This window comes from Dromaius novaehollandiae, chromosome 27 (genome assembly GCF_036370855.1).
Source record: "Dromaius novaehollandiae isolate bDroNov1 chromosome 27, bDroNov1.hap1, whole genome shotgun sequence".
Classification (NCBI taxonomy): Eukaryota; Metazoa; Chordata; class Aves; order Casuariiformes; family Dromaiidae; genus Dromaius; species Dromaius novaehollandiae.
This window is the reverse complement of record NC_088124.1, coordinates 5,546,710-5,571,567: the sequence shown is the minus strand read 5'-3', so window position 1 is coordinate 5,571,567 and position 24,858 is coordinate 5,546,710. Positions and strand designations below refer to the sequence as shown.

Here is a 24,858-nt window from a genome sequence, read left to right as displayed (position 1 = left end):
CACGGACCTCCCTGCCGAAGCTTCTCCTCAGCCACCTCGCTCCAGCACGGCCCTTGTGGAAACCCAGCGGAGAGATTACTTATCCCCGGAAGGATTAGAGGAATTGAAGAGTAGCTGCCATTCAGTAAGCCCATGTAAGTATCTAATCAACTGTAATGTAATTACCAGAAAGTTTTAAGAGGTCAGAAAGGCCTTTTACTCAAAAAGGAGAAGGTTCCTCCTCTACTTAGGAAATGTCTCAAAATGAAACAAAATGAAACCAAAAAAAGGAAAAAAGAGAAACAGAATGCAACCCTTTCATGTTTTTTCACACTGTTGCTATCCAGACAATACTCAAGAAATATGCATTGCGATGGCAAGCAACACAAGAGTATACGTACACTTACTTTAATTCTAGTATATACATCAGATGCCAGCATACCTAAAAAGCTGCTGTAAAAGGCCAAATAAATCTGGAACAGTCCAAGCTGACTACAGGATATAGACTCTCTTTACCAGCTAAAGCAATGCAGAGGTGTTAGACGTACCCGAACACCTTCTCCTCGAGACACTTCCAGAGGCTGTCAAAGCCAGAGTGAAAAGCCAACGGGGCCTCTAATTACTGTCAAGACTGCTCCTGAACAGATTTTAATTTTAAAGTCACACACACTACTCATGTGACTGGTTTTTAATATAGCAACAACCGAAACCACCAAAGGCAAAAAGACAGGTATGAAAGCTTGCTAGGAAGTTTTTATCAAAACGGTTCCTTGCCTGTTTCTCACGGGGGTGGTGTATTTAGGCTGAACGCCCCCAAAGCATCCCTCAGAAAGCCCCGCTCATTTTGCAGCCCCTTTCCTTTGACATTACTATAGCAGAAATAACTCTGTCCAAAATCTTACGCGCTGAAAGGGGATAGGGAGTGGGGGAAGAGAAATTGCACTCAAAGGCAGAACTGCAATGGTTTTAACATGTTAGCCAGCAGATGTTACAGCCACGGACGAGTCTCTAAAGAGACGAGGTATTGCCGTTTAGGAGGAGTTTTTTCAAAGCTTCCGTATCATGCTTCTTCAACTGGGAGCAGATTCTTAATAAAAAATACCCTTCCACACTGTCTAGCTTTTTTTTTTTTTCCCCCCTCTCCACGTAACCGAGAGGAGGGGAGAAAAATACCCCTATACCCCTAACAAAAGCCACCTTAGCTGCATTTTCCTCTCTCCAGAGAGGATCACCTATCATTCCTTTAACATTTTGCATGATAGGAAGCCTCCCTCTTTTTTCCTTAAGCAGCAATTCCTCCTCCACTGCTGACAAAATTTCTTCTTTGGAGAGTTGTTCTTGATTATATTCAGGATTGAAAATTTGGAGAATTTCTGTTTGTTCAATGAAAGTTTCAAAACGCATATAAGAATTGTCAACACTAAGCAGGTCAAGAGGTGAAAACGTGGCCTGAATTTAACCACTGAATCTCAACTGGTTACTTCCAGGAAAATCCTAAACATCCTAAAACAAGAAAATAATTACACAACGAGGAAAAAACATGCGTTAGGAACATAAAAATAAGCCGATCCCCAGAAGTTGCATCTAAAACCTCGTATTTTGGCATGCAGCGTCGCGCTCGGTTACCTTCTTGAACAGGCGCCCCGAGTCTTCGCTGACCTGCACAAAGCGCGGGATGATGTTGTTGAGATAGATGTCGCTCAGGGTGGTGTGGTCCCTGCTCTCCCGCTTCACTTGGTTTAACAGGAGGTTCCAGCAGTTGACTGGCGAGAGCACGTTCTGATCCTTCCTGCAGCGGACGCAGAACAGAAACAAGCATTGGACGGGACTTCACCTGAGGCAGGCAACACTAATCTGTTAGCCCAGCTCTGCATCTATAAACACTAGAAACCTGGCGACAGTAGATACGGATCTGCTGAGGGAGATGGGAGCGGAGAAAGGCTTTAAAGCGGTGACAGCGCATACAGAAAACAGGCCCTCGACTGCCCACGGCCACGTGCTGCCGTCCCCCAGGTAGGTCAGGCTGCGACGAGTGAGCGCTACGGCGCACCAAACGCGGGCCCAAACATGGCAATTTGGGCCTGGACTGCACGAGGGCTCCGTTTCTGATGAAGGGTTTCTCAGCGCTGGCTCAGACCTCTGCGACTTAACCACTATAAAACAATTCCAAGCACCCAGTTAGTTAACTAGCATCTGCACGGGAAACACAACGTGATGCCTCATGTACAAAAGCAATTATGTGCAAGTAACCTAAATCTAGCCTGAGCAGAACAGAAAGCAACATCCATAGAAATAGCTTTATGTTCTCACCTTTGGGCTTTCTCAATCCTATTACAGCTGATTCCCCCTGTACATACAGTCCAAAAGGGCTATTACACCTTTATTGTTTTAAGCACAAGTATATTTATTTAAAAGAGAGTAACTCCAGTCTCTGGTGGAAAGTCAAAGCTCATCTTGAATATTGCACAAGACTGTACCACTCTTTTCCATGGAAATTGCACCTGCTTCTTTTAAGGGGAAAAAGGAAGTATCCTACACTAGAAGAACAGTAAACTCTGCTGTAAGAAGTGTCTGACATGACTAAAACATGGAGAATTAAGCCACAGCAGGCTTTCACTGCCCCTCTCATGGCATCAGTGGTTGCATCTGCAGTGCAATACAGGTAATTGAAAGAGAAAAAAGAATAGTTTCAAAATAGCTGATTTTGTTTCTTTTCCTTTAAAAAAAAGCACCGGAAACGACTGCCGCTTGTGATCTGGACTGCTTCACGGTTTGCAGCGTGTGTGTATATAGTGGGAGGGGGCAGAAAAGATTCTGGGCTTTTGGTGCTCCTGGTGTTTTGAATAGGAAAAAGAAAATAAAACGTGAGAGGGCAGAGATTTTATTTAGAGATGATATTTGCCTTTGTAGTCCTATGTTGCGTACTGCAGAAGCTGCTGACACAGGCAAAACCAGAAGGAATGATGAAAACGCAGCACGGCACAGGCCTGAAGCTGCCAGATGTTAACCGTGCAAGGCGGGCGCTTGCCCCCGTGGCACGCTGCCTGCTTTGTCGATGGGCAGGAGCCGGCCGGGCGCCGCGAGACCCCGAACAGAATTTGTGCCTCTCGGACCCCCCAGCACCGACCACAGCGCGGCCAGTCCTCCAAGGACACACGCACGGGGCGGTATTGCATGATGCGGCTTCTGCCGAAACCTGAGATAAAAGCTTCTACCACAAACTAATATGCACATTAAGGGTTTTGTTTTGTTTTGTTTTTAAATTTAGGTGAAACAAGAAACAAAACCTGACTTTCCCCCAGTAAAAAGCAGGGAGGAAGAGGAGGAGGAGGAGGAGGAGAAAGGGAATCACTAGAAAGAGCTCTTTCAAGCAGCAGCACTGGTCCAAGTCGTACATGCTATCGGCTTTCCTGGAACAAGAGTCACCATCTGGACCAACAGACAAACCATGTTTCAGAGAGGAGACAGGAAGCAAACTAAATCCCATTGTATTATAATTGGTTGAAAATAAAGGTTTATAAAGGGCAGTGTTAAGAAATGTTAAAATTTGGTTCGTTTGCTCCTTTCCCCCAAAGATATCCAAGTATTTTACACATTGGATTAGTACCTGCCCTCTAAAAGCTGGAGGAGCTACAGCAAAAGGAAAGGAAGCAACTACGATAACAACGCTGGGAATGAAACTGAGGAAGAGAAGCCAGGACCCTGCACTACTGGCTCTTATTCTAACTCTAGGTGTTAGAAAACCTGTCCCAAAATCCTAAGCAGCCTGTTGCTGCTTCACTGTTTTGCCCCTTGCCCGATTCCATAGGACTAGCACAGCCGCGGACCTCCCCGAAGCGGCCAGGAGCAGCCCAGCTGTGCGCAGCTGCCGACTCGCCGCCTCTCTGTGCCATCCGGCTGTACGAAAAGCCAACCCAGAGACACCCAGCTATTCTGACCTGTAATACGTCCCGTTGCAGTTTCCATCCCGTGCTGTATTTTCAGAAACATTGTAAATACAGGGATAAGCGATCAATTCGATACCTTCTGGAAAATAATAATAATAAAAGAGTAACCTCTAGTGACAGCCTTCTGCAAAATAATACTAATAAACGAGTAACCTCCAATGACAGAAGGCTTATTGCTCTCTATATGGGCCAATATTGGCTCATAAGTTACGCTCTGTCTCCTATTCCCACACCTTCCCAGCCTTGCTCTGACTCGTTTGGAAGAGCTGCCAGCCGCAAGGATGAGGGGTTGCAACTGCAGACAGGAACATGTGCAGGAGACCAGAGCGCAGCATGGTTAATGTGTCTTGCTCTCAAAAAAAAATTTAAAAAAAAGCACAAGATAGAAGAGAGAAGAGATGCAATAGTTAACCGGACAATTCCCAGCTGTCCAGGCTGCTGTACCACAACGCCCGGAGCTATTCTAAGGCAGCACATAGCACAAATACCAAGAGCCCATGAAAAGCATGGTGAGTAAAATTGCTGGTGTCTAATGGCGCCAGATAGGTTGTTGACACACTCCATGTGGTTAAACATGAAAGGCCATCTCGCAGGAAAAAATAATCCCCAATGCCACGTGATCCTAATTTGCGCCTGGGATTGTCACCTGAAGGTCTGCGCAGCCAGCACCGCACCCCGGGCTCAGCCTCACGCAACCGCAGCTCGGTGCTCTTTAAAATTTTCCTTTTAAATTCCTTTAATTTCTTACTGTCCGTTGGTTTCGCTAACCCCTTAAGTGCCTGGTTAAAAGAGCCCATCTTGCTTTTGAACAGCTTTAATATTTTCACTGCAAGCTTTTTACAGCAAGAAAGAAATACAAGAAAAATCTCCCCCTCGTTATCTGTCAGTGAGAGTTTTCTCAGCCCTGGCAAAAAGAAGATGAAGGCAGCCCTGCAGACAGGCTGCCCAGAAACTAAACGGGAAAAGGGGCGGTTACTTGTTTCAAAACTCCCAAAGAGCCTCTAAACCCCACGTGCACTAATTGCCAGGCCACCTCTCGAAATGCAGCTTTTTCTGGGGTGGAACGTGGCAACAGTTTTCCCAACACAGAGCAGAAGTTAGACAACTGTTTACAACAGACCAGTTTCAATCATCACCACAAGCAGATGGCAGAGAAGCAAATTGCCATTTTCATTAACAATTTCAATTCTCAAAGGAGCTGGCAAATACACTCTGCTTCCAATTTCTTGTCACTACCGGAAAAGAATCAAGAAGGACAGAACAGTAACGCAACGATCCCTGTCTATAACCGCGAGCGAGATCAGTTTCCAATCTGGATTCTGCAGAAGGGCCAAACTCAGCATCCTCGTTTTGAGGATGAAGATCACGGAGATCAAACCAAGACTTTGGGACCTGCAGATGAACTTTCCCAAAGCTGCGGTAATCCACGTCCAGAACAAGCGTCACCTCCGACTCGAGCCTCCCCACGACGAGACGGGGAGGAAGCACATGCCAACATCCAGCTTTATCTCAAGCACCATTCACACAAGCTTAAAGACTGGGCCGGACGTGACTGGAGAGTGTATTTAGGCTGGCGTGAACTGCAGCAGCGCCCGGCAGCTGGGGTGCCGGCAGCAGGACGAGGGAGCTGTGCACAGATTTTCAAGGAACCACAAAGAACGAAGCGCAGTGGTTTAGCGTTATCTTGGTGGAGCCCTGCGCAGCTTCCACTTCAAAGGTGTCAGTTGGTCTCAAAAGATCAGAAGAGAAGATTGAGCCCAAGTATCTGAAACTTCTTAATTAAATTACTCATCCATGCGAGGCACCCGCAGACGAGTGGAGATGTATCTGCTTCACCGCGAGCGGGAGGGAGGGACGAGGCCAGGGACACGTCAGCTGTGTACTGCAAGGTAACCTCACTCCAGCCAACAACAGAAAAGTTACCTTAAAAGAAAAGTGTGTGGATATTAACATGCTCCAGCGCCGAGCAAACAGCGGCTTTAAGCATTTTACACAAAACAGTAACCAGCAGCTTTTGAACTTGATTTCTGCCCATCAGCCATCACTCCCAGCTTGTGTGAGGCACCGAGCAGATCAGGAGACCCCACTAAACCATCCACATTAGCCTTGGTCTCCTCAAGTTTCTAACGTAAGGAATGCTGACAAATCTCTCACAACAGCAGCAGCAATAGGATTTCAAGCCTATGCAGAAAAAATGCTTGTAACTTAGTGCCACTAACACTACTTCTCCCCCAACAAATGGGATTTCAAATGCTTCCAAGGGAGGAAGCCAGGGAGACAACACCTCTCTGGAAGAACGTCAGGCTTTAATGCCCACTGCCCAGGTCGTTCTTAGCTGGCTTCCTCCACAAGCTTATGCAATGGTTTAGCAGATCAAATGCTGTAATAGAAAATATTTGTAACACTCCCGACAAACGTGTCCGAGGAGTTTGCGTCCCGGACACAAGCCGGAACAGTGACGAAAGCAAAGGCTCAACACAAGCTCCACCGCTCGCCGGCAGACAGCTCGGAGAAACCGGGAGTTTTCAGATCTGCCTCCACCTGCCACATACGCGCAGAAATGAAGTTTCCAGTTCCACCTCCCCTCCTCCCAAAACATGTGGGATCTGCTGCCCTGCGGCATGCAACAACCGTGTCCAAACCCGGCACATGCTGAAACAGCGGTCAGGATCTGGGGACCCGAGACTCCCTCATCCATTTCCCACTAACTGCAGCATCGCTGTAGCAGCTGCTGCTTCCGCATGTCCGCGGCGAGCCGTCGAGCTCCACGGCACTCCCGGCCTGGTCATCAACTCGCCTGAACCATCTGCAAAATTAGACTGCAGCAGAAGGGAGACATGAGAAGAGCTAAACTTTTCTGGACTGGTGCAACTGCAAGTGCACAAGATGGCAAAAAGATGGAAAGGTAGAAAGGTTTGGAGCGATAGCTGTTTCTGTACATAGCTTTTCGGACTTGTTTGGATTTTGTTTTCTGCAACCTCCTCTACAGCAGCAGCTATAATCATACGAACCAAACCAGTACAACACTGGGAGCACTGATGTGGTGAAAAACACCACCAAGACCCTACGCGGGGTTTTACCCAAATGTGGACTGGTGGGGTATGCCTGGCTCTCCCGGCTCAGTGAAGTCACTGAATAAATGCTTCATGCTTTAAAATCTTACAAGCATTGATATTTGAAAGACTCAGAATAAAGGTTTCCAGACTCAATTCCATCAGAAAGAATTACAGGTCAGAGTAGCCTACAATGTTTTTTTGCTTGTTTTTTGAATCACCTCCCTGCCACCCTTCCCCCCAAATGCAATCTGAGTCCATCTGATCCAAATTAATTAATGTTAATACTTCCCCCATAGCCTGTACCATCTCTCCTTTAAATAGATCATTCCAAGTTCAAAATCATTATAATTGAGTTTCTCTACAAACCACTGATCCAATGTTTGGCTTCCCCTTAAAGTCCTACTGACACTGCTCAGCGTTAACTGTAAATTCTGCAAATTGCAAGCATTGACATATATGCTGCTCCCTGCCCTCCTCTTCCAAAAGATTCTAGTTATGAACATCTGTTGTTTACAAGTGCTCAGCCTGAAGGTTGCCAGACTTCTTCTGCATCTTCCACTTCAAGGCGCAGGCTGCCAGAGAGCCATCTGAACCTCACGCTGGGATATCCTGGACATTCTGCTCTCCAGCTGACAATTGTTACTCGCTATCCTACTTCCACAGATTATCCCAATTTAAAATGTGGCCTTAAAATAGCCTTGTCTTCTCATTATTATTTTTTTAGTTCCTCCCTTTAAAGCAATTACTCAAGACTTGCAATGGTATTTATATTACTAGTTGTTTATTTGAGATGGTAAGTGCCTTTGGAACAAAATCACGTGGAGTAGATCTGCATTGGGGAGCTAAAGGTTTTAGATGGAGAAGCTCCACTGCAGCCAGACGAGGCCGTCCTCAGAGCGGCAGTGACATCCCCCCGGAACGGTGCTGCCTTCGAGGACCCCGCGGAGCTGCCAGGCAAGACTGATACCTGCTGAAATGGATGCTCTGACTTCACTGCTCCGCACAAGGCCCTAAATCCATCAGATTTTTACAGAGTGACGACTACGCTAAACTTTTGACCGACAAGCTCTAGTTACAACAGGAGCTGCAAGAACTGGGCTAGGAAATGGACCCCCCTTCCCGTTCTTAAATCTTGTATGAGGATATTTATCAAGGGGAACTAAAAAAGCCTTAATAACTATATATTTTATGCAAATGTTCTCTTTAATAGCCTGTTCTAATTCAAAACCCATTTTTAAAAGAGGAAAAACATAGTCAAAGTAAGCTGGTCTAACAGCCATGGTATAGTAGTTAAAAGCAAGTCAAACCTGGGTTATATCCAACTGTCATCAGCTCATATGTCACCTTGGATAAAACAATCTGTTCCCCCTCTTCGAAGATATTAAAATGAGAATAACATACACCTACCTCTGTAAAGCATTTTAAGATGCTCCAGAGAAACTAGCTTCAAACTGTACAATGTGCAAGCACCCTTTAAGTTCATCCTGAGCTATACGCAGTTTGCTGTAAAGACCCAGCCACCTAGACTCCAAACCATATGGAAAATGCAGCCACCAGCTGACCCTGTGAAATGGCCACATCATACAGAAATAAAACCCATGCAAGGCATTTGCTACAAACCCACCGCAAGCCTGTGCCTCATGCTACTCTGTCCTTCAAGCGTTTGCTTTTCAACCAGCTTGGATATGCCTGGTGGAGAAAGCTATACCATTTAATCTCAAGGGTCAAGCTGAAGCCTCTTACCCTTGACAGCATTCCCTTAAATGAACACATTTGGAGTAACTCAGCAATTACACAGTAGCTATCGAGTATGAAAGTACATGCAAATTACAGAGTTACTGCCTGACAAATTCCCTCCTTGACAGTGCGTTATGAGAGCTAAAAACTGCAAGTGACATGGTGAGCAGTCACCGAATAACATGGTACCTTCCAACATAATTACGATGTTATCAAAAGAACGTGCTATTACTGTATATTTATAGGTTACAGCCACGCAATTACAGAGTAGCCACCAGCGTGTGCACATCTCGAAGTCATGTAATACCAGACTCCTTAGGAGGGGAGATTTGATGGTTGGCTTTGCTCAAATAGTCTTTTGGGGGATTCCAGATTAGATTACAGCTTCAGCATCTGCAAAAAAGGATACCAGGCAAGTTACTCTTCGCTATTCAGACAGAATAGTGCTTGGGATGGGTAATTATAATTTGAATTCATAACTATCTAAAAGTCACTCATTTGAACAGTTAAGAAACAATATAATGTTATTAGTTAATAACTACAGGTGGCAGCGAAACACCAGAGAGCATGTAAACATCCTGCCTAACAGAATAGCCGGGGCACCCCTCAGTTTTATTTTTTCCCCTCTAAATTAGTAGAGCTCAGAAAAATCTCTCTCTCTCGCAGCAAAAAATAATTCAGTCGCATTGCAAATCACTATGTACAGACACAGTATGTTAATACTGCACCCAAAATTCAGGTCCTTCTCGTGGGAGGGGGGATGTTGGTTTAGAACCATTTAAGCAAACAAAATGATCCTCAAACAGTAGAATCTAGTCTGTTAAAACATTAAAAAAAAAAAAAAATGCTGCTGATGAAATAGCTCCGCCTTACCGCTTCATATGGTTCATGTCCCTGTGTTATGTTTTCCAAAATATCTCCAGCCTAGGAATTTCCAGTGCACTGAAGAGTTAAACAGGAGAACGTGCGACCAGCTGACGTGGCTGCACAAGCCCACCGCCTTGCTTTGGGGGTCGTATTCTTGTGCACCGTTGAAGAGGTGTAGCATCTACAGCTACTTCATTATATATGGATCTATATCCGGCAAGCCACCAAACTCCCACAATATTTATACAAGGAGCAAAGAGGAGTGCAGGATTTGGTCTCTGAAATGAGGAAGTGTTTGGATCCTTCCCAAGCCTGCAGAGGTGCAGCCAAGCTCCGGTCCCACCAGCCTTCAGCAGCCTTCATCCCGCTGGCTCTGTGCGCGATCCAGGCAAGACGCTAAGCTGGCGGAACCGCTTCCTTACTTACCCATGTGGTATTTTGACACGTTTCTGTTAAAGCCAGCAGACCTGAATAACCAAACAAGTTATATGTGGAGCTACCCAGGACAGATAGCTTTACGACTGTATTTCACTGTTGTGACAGATGCCAACTCTGACCAAATTAACAACTTAAAACTAGTAGAGGGAATATATTCCAAAAGCAAGAAGCCTTTCTGCTAGGAGTTCTCTGCTGCTAATGCGAGCAAAATCATTTGAAGGGAAAATTGGACAATGTTAACCCTCACTACGAGGGAAGTGAAAGTGATGCTCAGTAGTAAGGTTCCAGAGCACTTAGGGATTGGGCCTGAACTCGACCAGAAAAGCGTGGACATCTGCATTCAGAAATCCTGCAGTATCACACCCAGTGCACTCAGTTAACAGGCATGACATCATTTAGCATTCTGCTCAACTATGGCAACAGCTTCTGCATTAAAAATTCAGTCTAAAACTCAGAACAGGAAGAAAACTACACACCCCTTTTCCAACACTAAAAGCTCAATGCAAAAGCATTTCTGATGGGATGTTTCATGTCACATGGGATAAACAAAAGCACCTCAAGTTTTACTAGGGATAACAAAAACTGAAAAGGACCAGTCATAATTTAGTGGACAAGACATCATTTCTTTAACCCTTAGAGGTACCTGCAGGATATGCACACCCTACAATTATAAAGACACTTTCACTATAAAAAGAAGAAAAAATCTTACAGTTACAGCTGTACAGACATGCGGAAGAGCTCTTCTCGACCTCTGCAGCTGCCAAGCCGGGGAGGCAGGCTCGCCAGCAGCACAGCACAGTGTGCATTCTCAACGAGGAGAACTACAGTAAATGTCATCAGAGCTGCACAAAAAGGAAACTACAGTATGATACTTAATGGCTTTCACAAACAGGGTTTCTAGTTAAAAAAGGAAAGCTGATCCTCCTTTGCCACCACCAAACGCCATAACCCATAAAACACAGCAACAACAAAAATCAAAAAGATAATGGCATGTCCCAAGCAAAGCTAAAAGTTGCACTGTACTTTGGGTGGAGGCAGACCCAGACGGATCGTGTCAGGCAAAGGACAGACTAAGCTGGCCAAAACTAAGATGATTCACATCCCACGGCTGCTTTTGCTTGGTGGTGTCCCCACAGCTGCTACCCTGACGACGAGCCCTGCCGAGCCCCGGGCACCGCGGGGGTGTCAGCTACAGGCGCTCCACGCCGCCGTCCTGGTTTTGCCCCGGCCACCTCGCCGCAAAGCTGACCCCCGGGTGCGGCATCTCCCTGGATTGCCGCACGCCTCCCTTCACTGGAAGGCCCTTTCCTACACACACCAGTCCCTTCCTTTGGGCGTGAGTCAGCAGTAAAATACAGGATTTTTGTTTCCGTGAAACCAAGTTCAAGATGCAATAGTCATTCCAACTCAAATGGCTAAAGTTTAAGCAGGGAATAACCAATGCAACATCATCAATCCTACCAGTAACTAAGGTTTCAAGCAGGTGAGACTAATGTAAATAATCCTGCAAAGGCAAGAGATACACTATGGAAGCAGCTACAGTGCAATAATCTTGTACTAGAACTGTATTAAGCATGCTATTTTCTATTGCAAACTTTGCTAAGTTTGCCAGTAAGGAGCAGTCACCAGTGATGGAACTGCCTGTGTCCCCTGTGCACCACAGAAGTGGGAGTAGGACAGGCACGAAAGACCACTATGGAACCAGACCACAAGTATAGTTTTCTAGCTTGACACGGATCACATAGAAGCTCCTTTATTTGAATAGACAATTCACTGTGAATGAAGAAATCTTTAAATTTTAACTGAGCCCTGTCAAGCTTTTTAATGACATAGCTTTATTTGAAAGTACTACTGGCCTTGTTTCTCTACAGTTTTAAAGTGATGGGATCAGAGATGCAATGCGCTTTTAGGTAGTGCTCTTCTCTAGCCACTGAGTGCCTTTGGGATACGCACAACAGAGTACTAGGGCAGATCACAACATAGAACAGAGTAGAAAAAACTACTCCCTTAGTAGCCAGAATAAAGTCACTGACGTCTAAGGAAGTCCTGGTTTTGACCATCAGATCCGGTGTCCACCTTTGCCTGCCTCCCCAGATAAATGACTCCTTTCATATTGTGCCAGCTCTTTACCATTCTGTTCCCTATGGGTAACACAGGATCTACCAGGAATTACTAAGATGAATACTACATAAAAACATGAAATAAGTTCTGTGTTTATAGCAAACTTGGGAAACATTTTCTTTTGAAATTCACAAAAGTGCCGATACCTACGTTCATTGTATCAGCTCTCTTTTTGCATTTCTACGCTTGTCATCACATCTTCAGAAAAAAAGAGTAAAAACAAAATGCAAATACTTTACTTGAATTGCTGGTCTTTGGTGCTCCTAGTTTTAGCAAGGAATCTCTCGGCCAACTTCTCCAAATTCCTTGAGTAATCCATCTCGATCTCAGCCTTCTTTCGGAAGAAATCCTGCAGGTCCTGCAGTAACTGGACCCGAAGCTCACACTGTTGGTCAAGGCATTTCAGCTGCTCTACCAATTGGGCACGGATCTCTGTAACAAATAAAAGCACTAAAGATTAAACAAAATCTCATTAGAGAAACGCCATAAAGACCTCTAGTAAAATATGGTTAAAAAACACGTTCTCTCATTAGCAGTATGTCAGCAAAGCTCCATTACGATGAACTGTATCCACAGACAGAAAACGACTGCAATTGCATCTCACATGCAACGGGCACAGCGAAGCAACATGGTGCCCTTGAATCCCGTGCCCAGAGCTACAAGCAGAGCTTCACCACTGAAAGTTCATCAGTTACAAGTGTCAAGTGCATTTCTGGCACTAAGATGATGCTGTCACTGCCTAAAAATGTACTGAATCTCAGTCTGGAAAAAGGACCAAATGCTGCAATACCCCACGTCAGCTCAGCACATCACTGCAGGGAATTTCTATCAAATTCCTTTGCAGACTATTCCTGATGCAGAAACAAGATGTTACGCATACTGGGGCACTCCCCAAAGGCGCCAGTTTGGGATTATTCAATTAGTTACTGTGTCTCCAGCTGTGCAGCTCTCTTTATAAACCAAGCCATCAAAACAGATAAAGACACTCCTTAGGAGAGCCAGCATGACAGATCTTCCTCTTGGGAAGCATCCCTAGAGAGATGATTTTTCTACTTAAAAAAAAATCTGCAGGTTACACATCTTTATTTACAGCACCCATAAAGCACATACAAATAGATACCTCCAGTAATAATTATGTTTAATAATCATATTAACACTTGTACTGGTATTTACACATTTTACCAACAGTTTTCAAGACACTGTAAAATTCTCACATCAGCCCTTTCAGATAGGCTGTGAATCTCCTCATCTTACTGCGAATGGTGAAATGATTTGCTCATGGTCAAACAGTGCAATGAAACAAAGCAGAAATATCTCAGTCTCTTCATCTAAAAATTAGGGAATATTCAGGCAGCTAACAGAGGTTATTTGGATTTTCAATCAGGCAATAAACTCAACACAAAAATAATAAAATGTGCACTCTCATCTAGAGATCTCTGAGCATTCAAACATTAGAGATGCCTACCATTGCTAAATAGCTACCGCTGTTCTTTCTGAAGGTTTTCAAGGATCTGTTTTTCCAGATGAATTTAGAATCAGCAATAAAATAAGTAATGGGAGCACTTGGCATTCAGGTCTTCAGCACGCGCAGCTCTGTTTCTGTCTACGCATTGCAGCCGCGTGCACAGGTTTGACTGTCACCACAGCTGGAGATGGGAAAGCATCATTTTTCAAATGCAACTTCTAAATTGACTATTGATTGCTAATTCCCGAGATACAAACTAAGAGAGTCCAATCTGGACTTTATAAGAAGGACTGGGATAAGAAGAGAAAACAGAAGATACAGCTTGGGTGGGCAATGTAGTTATCACCTACCTTGTGTTCATAATTTCTTCCTTCCCTCTGCTACAATTGCACTGAATGACAACGTGGCAAGCTGAAGCTCTACATCAGTCATGTTCTTGCTTCAGGAAATCACTTTCTTTGCAAGTGGGAAGGGGAAGAAGGTCCTGTTATAAGAATCCTACAAAGGGTCCAAGAGCTGCTGAGTTTATTTCAGCAGAGATCAGCAAAGAGCTAGGATGTTCTCCGCTGGGGAGAAAGGACAACGGGAAGGAGCAGCATGAAGGACGTCCATGGACCATAAGCATGGGGACCTTCTGCAGAAGATACTTTGCTGGCTGCAAGCCAAATCACCTGAGCCAGCAGTGATTTCAGTGTGATGCAAGAACACCTGGTCGAAACCATGAGTCCTTCGATAGCTGCAGCAGTTTCATCCACTTAATGAAAAGCTGACTCTCAGCGGACGTTCAAGTCCTGCAAGACTTGACCAACCACCTAAATACTGAAGTAGTTTAGGATGGGCAGAAGGTGGAAGGGCATTTCTTGACTTCCAATCTCTGACTGCAGAAATGGAAAGACCCATTCTCTTCAGACGCATCTTGTTTCTTCTCTCTTAGAAACTGGCTACCAGAAGTGGAAATCCAAAGGACAATTTCCAAAACACTAGTATTTCTCAAACATTCACAGATCAGCACAGCATACAGATGTTTTATTAAAATTCTAACAAAGCTATTGGTTCTCAGGGTGGAATACGTCACCCACAGCTCTCACACTAAACAGCAGGAAGAACGAGTAACCTTTTGCTTTAGTCAGAAGTGCTGCATCAGCACTTTTAAATTACAAATCAACTCTGTTTTTTTGAGGGGGGAAAGCAGCAGCTGATGGGGCTGCCGCAGGGAACAACAGACTATTCAGGGCCAGCAGATCCAGTCTGTGGTGCTGAGCTGGAGAAGGGCAACCTTGCTCATCTTTCAAAAACACACCACACAGTACTTTGCCACAAAATAAAATCAAGAATGCAGGAATTTCCTGAGGCTTACTGGGCTTTCTAGAGTATAAAGTGTCTGCTTGTTTCCCCATTGCTTACACAAGCAAAAGATTTTTCAGGCTTGCTCTGAGAGCATACCAAGGCACAGTCAAAGGCAGTGCATGCTATAAACTGTGGGTCATTGTATTACACGGGACATTTATGTGTCTGTAGTCACAACAAACATATATTGCATTCCACTGCTTTTGCATCTTTTAATTTGCACAGATCACTAGGTTAGCAGTCACTTCAAAACAACAAAGCCTTCTAGCTCCTCTCCTTTTCTAAAAAGCTTGCAGACCTTACCGATCCCTTGATGCCAGCCCCTGCGACAAGTCAAAACAAAGAGCATCATGATGCCTGGCCTCACCCGGCCGAGGCTTCAGGTGGCTGAAGCTGAATAAGCATGTTTACTCTTCTATAGATGGCTAGAGTTACTAATTCAACATTAGGATGCCTGTAGCAGAATTCGGATTAAACATCGAGTATTCTCACTCTCACACTAAGCCCTGCCCTGTATTACAGAACCCCCACCCTGGTATTTCTGGCTCACATGCCTAACGACTGCATAATTAAAAGCTCCCTAATAGCAAGGGACAAGAAAATTTTTCCACACATTTAATTTAATCACTGCCACCATCAGATCATAGAGTCACCTAGGTCACAGAAGGACAGAGCACTGTATAATCCTAGGCAACCACAGATTTTTATCCTTTTTGCAACTAGCTTTTCAAAATGCCCTGTAGCACTCAGCCAGCATGCCTAGTTATTCATGAATTTAAAGGGTAGGGAAAGATCCTCTACCTTATTTTAGTCACTTTTGTCATTCTCAGTATTTATCATCCCCGTGATTTATTTTTGTTTAAGCTTGGAGGCCCAGAAGGCATACTGCATCATCACGAATGTAATTGTCCCCGAATTAGATACTGGCATTTAACTGATGCTGCCTCTAACACTTTCACACAAAGGTCATCATCATTTTCCATCATAGGCATTATATTTCCTCGGCACTTTTACAATATTAAGGTTATGGCTTCCAAACAGATTCAGAAGACCAAAAATGGAGACGAGAGTAATTAAGGCTACGTTATCAAACTACATCACTTGAGAGAGGTCAGAACGAGCCTGGGGAGGCAGAGCACAGAGCCACGAAATCATTGCACTGCTGGTAAAAAAAAATTCTAACAAAACAAAAAAAAGGAATATTCAAATTTATACTTAGTCAAATGTGGGCTCTGATGCCATTGTGTTCCATACATAGGGAAACATGAGCTTCTTAACAGTTACTTTGCTCCTTAAAAGTAATCAAAACAGCTGAGGAGAGCCTGCAGAAGGTCAAACTCACTCTTTTTTTCTTCTATGTATACAAAGGACAGAGCAGAGTAAACCGAGACCAAAGGCTTTCATAATCAGACCCTTTAGAGGCGTAAATTCCAAGTTCAAATCACTTTCTCTCTTCCAGCTACAAGAGTACAGATATATAAAAGTAATAACAAATTGGAAGAAACAAAGCAACACAAGAAGAAATGTTATCACTTCTTTTTGAACGTGACATACATACTCCATTGCCTTTTCAAATTGTTTTCTGTGCTTTTTCCACACTTGTCCAAAGGCAGAAAGTTATATTGTTCTCTTACTTCTACTGCAGCTCTTAATCATTTGAATTTCCCTGTATACTCTGTCATTTCTTTGTAATAAATTTTCATATTTGATTAGAAATACATAAAGGTCCTCGCAACAGGCAGCAGACAAAACCAACGCACAGAAATAAGCGTTGAGTTGATGCAAGAGACTCCTAGAAACAGAGTAAAATACAGTACTAGGCTAGAACTAACCGAATTTATCACCTTTTGAAACCTGGCTGATGCTTCACCAATTCCAGCAACAGATGCTGTCAGCGACCAACAGAACAATCCCAAAAGCTGGCATCTCGCCGTAGTATTAGCGACTATTTCACTCTCTACTTCATCTCTTTATTATACACAAGTTCCCCAGTAAGTGCCTGTTATACCCGATTTACTGTCCTGAAGAGCCACATTTTGGATCGTTACGAGAAAGCCAGGTATAATCTCAGGCATTGGAGGGGAAATTAAGTTTTTACACTACCCATTGTAGTACCATTTTATTGTTCAAGTCCTCCTGCTCTGCTTTTCAGCTCTTCCTCACACCTCCCAATCTGTTTAACTTTATTCCACAACTTGGCAGTCATTTTCATCAGTCCATTTACAGACAGGACGACCTCCTGCTGCACAGTTTGAGCTTCATTTTTGCAGCACTCCACGTACCTGCTTCCCTCTTGCTGACTCTACTGCGAGTTATATTAAGATAGCCTTGTCTTTTTAAAAGCATATTTACAAGAATATATATGTATATACGTTTACACTTATGTATTCCACACTATGTGGAAGTTCCCAAAGTTCCCACACAATTGCCAGTCTACTGTTGCTCTTTCAGTACTTGATGATGCATCTTGAGGGAGACCAGCATCAAGGAGAATACTCCCTATCTTGCTCTTCTACAGCATGCAGCCTCTAAAGAAGAGTTTAGAAAAATCTCTTTTTTAGGCTTTAAGCCTCCGGTAAACTAAAAGTGTGGAAATATGGAAATAAAGACATATCTGTACCAACTTATTCATTCTTCAGTAGGTCATGTACAGAGCTACAGGGATGAACTCGGACCCAGGAGTCCTCCTGTCCCAGACATCTCCCACGTTCTGAACAACGCTCTTGCTCCAAGCAGGATCATCTCCCTGTTCAGGGTTTCAGCTTTTCCCAGTGAAAAGTTTACTCTGAGTACTCCTGCTGGAGAGCAAACAGTGAATCACAGCCTTAAGGACACAGAATTCCAGGAAAAGGCACAAGAAACCTGAGCTGCTTTCCAGTATCTAGTTATATCTCCCTGTAGCTATACTATAGTTTTCAAGATGTTCCCACCGCTATCCCAAATGCCACGCTCTTTAAAAAGATGACAAGCTTGGGAAAGGAGTGGGATGACAACAAAACCGAGCGACCAACCCCCAGCTCCCGCCCAGATTAAAAAGCAATCCTCTCACCCACACAAATCCGCTCCCACCGGCAGAGCCGAGCTCCAGCGACTCGCCGCAGTCTGGTCTCGACTTAGTGCTCCCCCATGATCGCCTTGCGAGGAACGGTCCTCCTCCCATGTCAAAGCCATATAAATTAAATGCAAACGAGAGGCACATTAAAGTCAAAGCAAAACAGAAGCAAACCAGGAACAGGAAGGTGGAAATCAGCAGATTAAAAAGCCTCAAGTGCAGCTCAGACACCCCTTGCTATCACAGCCTACAGACCAACATGCATGAAGCAATTGCACAGGAGCACCGGGAGCCAGGGAGCATCGCGGCACCAGCCCCGCTTCAGCAGAACTGCAGCTTTCCAGCTACTCAGTAGCCTACGAGAGACAGAGCTCAAAATGAACAAGACACCGCAGGCTGATGCGGTTAATTGAAAACACCAACCACTCCACAGATGGGAGTAAAAGTTAAAGCTACTTAAAGGTACAAATAAGGTTCAGAAAATGTTTGTGATTACATATTTTGATGTATTCCCAGCACATTACTGGGAATTGTTCATAGTTCTTCTATCATTAATACAAGAAAAGCTGCAGTCCGAAAGTGAAAGATTTCATGGTTTCTTAAAAAGAGTCTCAATTTTTTTTTAAATGATTAAGAATAGGGCTGTGACAAATGACAGACAACAGCCTTAGCAATTCTGGCTATGGCTAGTGCGATTTAGAAAAGCCTTTATATAGCAACAGTGAAAACTTCATGGAATGAAATGCATTACTAGCAGAATGCTGTCGATCATCACAGCCTTAAAATCTCCCTTGTAATCTAAAAAACAGGCTTTGAAATGAAAATGAGAAGTAATGCAGTCTCCTGTTTAGGCCCAGAGCCAGGAGATTCAGGTTCAGGTTCAAAATCCTGTCCCTAACTGCATGCCCTGGAAAAGGTGAATTTTCCATTAAAAAAAAAAACAGGGTATTCCTTAGAGGATTGAGAAATATTAACACTGGGTAAAACACACTGACAAGAACACCTTTACAGTTATGGACATCCTTATAGGCATTTGTGGCTAAAATTCTTTCTAATAACGGATGATAAAATTGTTTCAATGTCCAAGATGTGTGCATGAAGTTTAGCATTAGTGAAGTAAAAAGATGTGAGATGTGTAAAAGAGGAAAAAAATCAAGGTTAGTTTTTAGTCTCTGTGAAATATTGAGGACAGCCATCTTTTATTTTCATGCACACATCCTCATATATTTGCATCACTAATTCCTTAGGCCTCCCAGATTTTCTAGCCACAACAGAAATGTCACTTAGAGTGAGGCAGTTGATTTCTGCCTTTAATGCAGCTGTATAATACTACAATCAAAACTGATAGCTTGGAAGTTTCACAGTTTTAAGCAGCTTTCAACAAGCATCCCAACGAACGCTGCAGCAAACCTATCCATTTGTTTTCCATACCCTTACCAAAAGGACCTCATTTGCTATTCACAGATTACAAACTCATACAAGGCTTCAAATCTGCAAAGCTTTTAAGCAAATGCTCAAAATTAAGCAATTAAATATGCTGACAAAGTTGCCAAGACATTTAATCTATGCAGAATTCAAATTAAATATTTAGGTATTATTTTTTATCTACTGAAATAACCATGAAAGTCTCTTTTGCTATTATCAAAACACAGCCCCTGCTGCCGACTTTTCCGGGAGAAGGTTAAAAACGAGATACAGATTGAAATACCCCATGCAGGGATTCGCTGTCCCAATCTCATCTGCAGAATGTGGATAATTCCTCACGTGGGCAAGGGCAACTAAAGGCCTCATTTTTGTAACTAATCCACAGTGTGCACAGACTCCCCCCAATAAAAGTAAAATGTCTAAGTACATTGGGCAATATTAAGTTCTATAACTGTTTATTCAAAACAAATAAAAGTTTAATCAACATACTTCAAATAAGTAAAAAACAAAGTAACCTGCATGCAAGAAGCAGCAGTATTACAGCTACTTCTGTCTACATGAAGTTTCTGAGTATTTTGAGACTGACTGTACTCAGCTGAAGGATACCCCCAGATGACATCAGACAAAAAACATCCCAGACGAGCCTCTGCCTACACTTTCTGACTTCCCAAATGCTGCAGGAAATCCTACGGACAAGTAATAAAACTACATTTTATCACTAGTTTGAAGCATGGATTTATACAGTAAGTACAACAATAAAAAAAGGATTAAAAAAATCACTTTGGCATGCGGATCGTAAACAAAAGCAACACATTTGCATGAGTTCTTGTTCTCAGCATTCGAGTCCTTGCTGCTGACCCCCCCCCCCCAAGCAACGCACCTGCGGCGCGCGCCCGGGCGCTCTGCAAGGCAAAGCATCCTTCTGCCCATCACGCACCTTGAAATATATTCACACAACTTCCTGGTGGTTATTCCTGTCATTCAGGGTGATTAAGTCAACAGTGCATAGATGACCAAAAAAGTTGATGAGCATTTTTGATTGTAAGGGGGGGGGGGGGGTTCTGCTGTTTTAAACGTCCATTTGCTCTCCTGCCTAGGGAAAGGCAAATCCCTCCGAGGCACCAGACTGTCCGGTATTCTTTGTCCCACTCTTCTGCCTATTCCTAAGCTAAATCCCAGAAGAAAGCTTTGAAAGACGCTTTTTCCTTCTGCAACACTGATGTGTTAATTATAAAAAAGCTAGTTGACAGTACAAGAAATCTGGATACCTGTCTGCAAATACAGAAAGGCAACAAAAGGGAATAGAAGCAGTAAGGAATAAAAGCAAGCACATGCTGAAAACATTTTGAACTAAACTACTCGATTTCTCATGAAACCAAGGCTGGCTGCTGCAAAAACTAAGCGTCTGGATGCTCCCTGGGTTGGCAGGGAGGAGGGACGGGGGGTTTCCACCGGGTATCGCCCAGCCCGCTGGCGACAGCACCGTTAGCAGGGTTTGAGCCCAATTCTGCCACCACCTTCAGCCAGCTGCTCCCAGCCCTGACCCCGCTGCGCAGCGAGACTGCCGAGCAAACCGTCGATGGCGGAGCAGCCGCCAGCTGCTCAGTAAATCCACGGAGCTGGTCTGACGGTCTCGGAAACAACTGTGGCCCAGCTAATGCCGTGGATAAAAATCTGCCACTTGAAAAACTAAAACAGACCTATTAGAGTCGCAATCAAATTCCGCTACACTCAGTTGTCTACAGGAACCAAAATAATTGCACCAGAGATGTCAGCTCTTCACCAACGAACGCGGCTCACAGGCAGAGGAACCGAGGCGAGCTCAGGCCCCAGCGTCTTCGCTCCTCTCATCTGCTCAGTACAACAAATCAAATCCTTCACTTCCAATGCCACCCTTCCCTGCTTGTCCTTATCGGAATATGTATCTTAAAGTTTACGAGATCATCTCAAAGCACAAAGACAGTCAAAGATGCATTTGAAAAATCCACATTTCAGAAGCTGTCACTGGAGCATCTTGTGTTGTGACCCAGGATGCACAGAGCAGTACGCGCCTCTGTCACTCCTGGGGCAATTAGAGAACTTTGTAGGACACCTGCACTGCTAAAAATATGTCAAAATAAGAATTATTCCGCTCCTGTCCTGCCCAACATCAGACCGCCTACAAGGAGGTCATCAAGACAACCCACCAGCTCTTCAGTGGAGCTCAGTGACACCTTGAATAAGTCGAATCAAGAGAGGTTCAGATTGAATACACGGAAAAACTTTTTCACCATGACGACGGCAAGCAGTCGAACAGGTTACCCAGAGAGGCTGCGCGATTTCCACCCTCGGAGGCTTCCAAGGGTGGGCAAGTCACCGAACACCGGGTCTGGCCTCACTGCTGACCCTGCTCGTGGCTGGAGGCTCGACGGGATGGTCTCCGAGGTCCCTTCCAAGCCCAGTTATCCCACGATCTATGAGCAAAACCATGCATCTTAACAGAATATGAGGCGGAAGAAAGGAAGAACTTAATACCTTTGCGCACAGGTCCCTGTTTGACACTATCAGCCACTGCTTAGCCCAGCATCCAAAACAGCTTTCATGCGCCAACACTCACTTGAGCAACTTACACCCCGCATGGGTCTCCCCAGAATCTGGGCACGCTCCGTTTACCTAGCAGCAATATTCTGGTCGTCATCCATTTTCACCCAGACCTTAATTTCCCTTCCTACTGACATAATCGCCACTGGGAAGAAAGAGGGGAGGGAAAAAAAGAAAGAAAACCCACCACCACACACTATGACTCCATTATTTAACATGGAAACGCCATGAGAAAGTCACGAAGGACTGAAACAGCAGTCCCACAGACGGACGGGAGCAGCTCACGACTGGGAACCAGTCTGCGCTTCCCGCAGAGGACTGGCCTCCCAGAATTCATCAGACTGACCAGAAAGTCCGGGAAGCTTTGAGGAACACACTTCAGACACGACATCAATTCATTTGCAAGCAATGAGCTGCCTGGGTGTGGACAGAGGGAGGAGAGGAGCAGGCACTGCTGGCTCTTAATTTCACGTAGAGCCCATTTGAATGAAGAATGCTGCATTGCCCTGTTTGGAAATTAAATTCCTGCATGAAGGGAGAGGCTGGCACACGCTTCCAGCAGGAGTATGCTTCTTCTGGAATGGAAATCCATCGGGAGGAGAAGAGCAGAACAGGTCTCCGAGACGGAAGCAGAGGTAGGAAGCTGCTGACCTCACCGCGCTCTGCTAGAGGGACCACACGCAGGCTTGGGTCTGAACGCGCTCTGGAGAACGCCCGAGATCCATGGCCGAGGATGGCGAAACAACGCTCCTTGGTGCGGCAGCGGTTTGGTTCGTTTCTTGATGCCATTGTGAGCTTGCTTCATCGAAAGAAGTTTGGAAAAGTATAGCTTATTGAAGCAAGCCAGGAGGAAAAAAAATGCTAGAATTACATCCTGAAATCTCACCGTGAAGCAGGAGGTAGAAAAAGACCTACAGAACTCGAGTATTCTGCAGCTTGCCAGTGCTTCTCCTGTACATTACACACACACAGGAAAAGAAACCAGTTTGTAAAACACAAAAGTATCAGCAATATGTTGGGTTTCAGTTTAGATGCAGTAAAAGACCAAGTGGACTGGTTACCTATATTTTGCTTGCTGGCTCAAGAATCAACCTTGGTCTATACAATGAGTTACTCATAACCAGAAGTTAAAAGACAGCTTTTTCTATTCCAAACTTCTGCATCCCTCCTTAAGGCTTCCATATTCCCATCTTCCCAGGAAAGGAAGATACATATGGTGGCACTGCTACATCCAAGTGTCAAGGTAGGACAACCAACCTGCATTCCAAACCCTCCTGCTCCTTTAACAAGTAATTATGCCCATATCTCATTTTCTCCATTTATAAAACTACCTGATGCAAGAGTTCTGTGATCATTATGTGACTGCAAAACCAAAGCTTGAATGGCATCCTGCAGTGGCCAAAAGTTCAGTTCCTGATCCCTGAAACACACACCAGCGTAACCGGGGCTGAGCTTTCAAAAGAGTTCAAAGACATTTGGGTGTCACTGAAAGACTCTTTCATTTTATTTTTCGCCCCAAATGTATCCGTACTCCAATTTAAAGAGGAGAATTTTAGGGTTAGAAGGGAGAGGCTTCCCCTTGCCCCAATAATTCTAGCAGTTTTCTTCAGTTTCCTGTTTTCAATAGCTTCTGCTATGCTTTCTTTCCCTACTTGAGAAACAGTCACTCTTTTGAGCTCCACAGCACTCCTTCACAACCTCTTTCCTTCTCTCAAAACCTATCCTCACCCTCCCCTACTACACAGTGTAAAGGTACTATTTAACAGCAATAGGTCCAGCCCAAGACTTTACATGTCTCTGTTCCAACTGAGCGGAAAGTAGAGATTTCATCTACTAGTGGTGATTAAAACAGAAGTGGAAAGACTGCTTATTTCTGCCTTCCAAAAAAAATCTTTTTGAGATGTTTTAGCTGCACTATGTCAAGGATAGCGAGGATTTTATTTTCACAGTGGAACAGCACTAAATTGAATTGAATTATTCATCAGAAATGTGTAATGTGATCATTATTTCTGGCATTGACCATATGCTCTTACTGCCTCAATTCACTTCAGGAATCCCAAATTAAATTCACTACACTCTATACATCTTTAGGGTACCACGTTTCTATGCACACGCACCGAAACACATACAGATGAGAGAGTGACATACATAAACACATCCAGGTAGCCACAAGTGTATGAAGTCCTCTGTAGTGCTATGTATTTCTTCAGGACAACAGTCCAGCGATGCCCCAAGTTTCCCAGATTCAATCCGCATCTTTATCTTTGGTCCTATTGCAATAACTTGGTCAATTTTACATTCCTATTTTTTATTTCTTCATCTTTCAAGGGTGCTTCAAAAGCTAAGTAAAGTTTGTGAAATGCTGAAAGATATTGAGATGCAGGAAGCAAAGAGTATTTTTGATATGAAAAATTATTGCTTCTTCTCAGTCCATGAGACCTGGTATTGACGTTGCAGCACACTGTCCCACCAATCACACCAGAACAAGTCGTGGCTTCAACCAGCTGCTGCCGTAAGGATCTTCAGTACAAACTCCTCTTTTCTCACACTCTTCAAACAAATACCTGACAAACTGTTCTCAGTTACCTAAAGCAAAAATAATCCCGTCTCAGGATTCTTTGGTATGGTCTGGCTCATACATACACTAAAGTCACTGCATTATCAACTACCAAACTATTTTGTTCAGTACTCATATTTGAAAACTTCTTGCAGGAAGCTTTGCATTCAAAACAGGTCTGGATGCATCACTTTGGAAAGAGACAAAAACCACCCACATTCACCTAACCTACCTTAGCAAAAGCAAGCTACATAGACACAGACAAAAAGGAGCAGAAATGCTCTATC

The 24,858-nt window shown here is 44.1% G+C and overlaps 1 protein-coding gene across 5 annotated transcripts in view; it reads right to left on the bottom strand.

Moving 5' to 3' along the window:
- SRGAP2 (SLIT-ROBO Rho GTPase activating protein 2) overlaps positions 1 to 24,858 on the bottom strand; it is a 116,839-nt gene that overhangs the window by 63,745 nt on the left and 28,236 nt on the right. For all 5 annotated transcript variants that reach the window (XM_064498101.1, XM_064498103.1, XM_064498105.1 and 2 more), the window contains exons 3-4: positions 12,385 to 12,577; positions 1,606 to 1,768 (exon numbers count right to left, since the gene is read on the bottom strand). In XM_064498101.1, the coding sequence (XP_064354171.1) occupies positions 1,606 to 1,768; positions 12,385 to 12,577 (356 nt within the window). The remainder of the gene's footprint in view (positions 1 to 1,605; positions 1,769 to 12,384; positions 12,578 to 24,858) is intronic.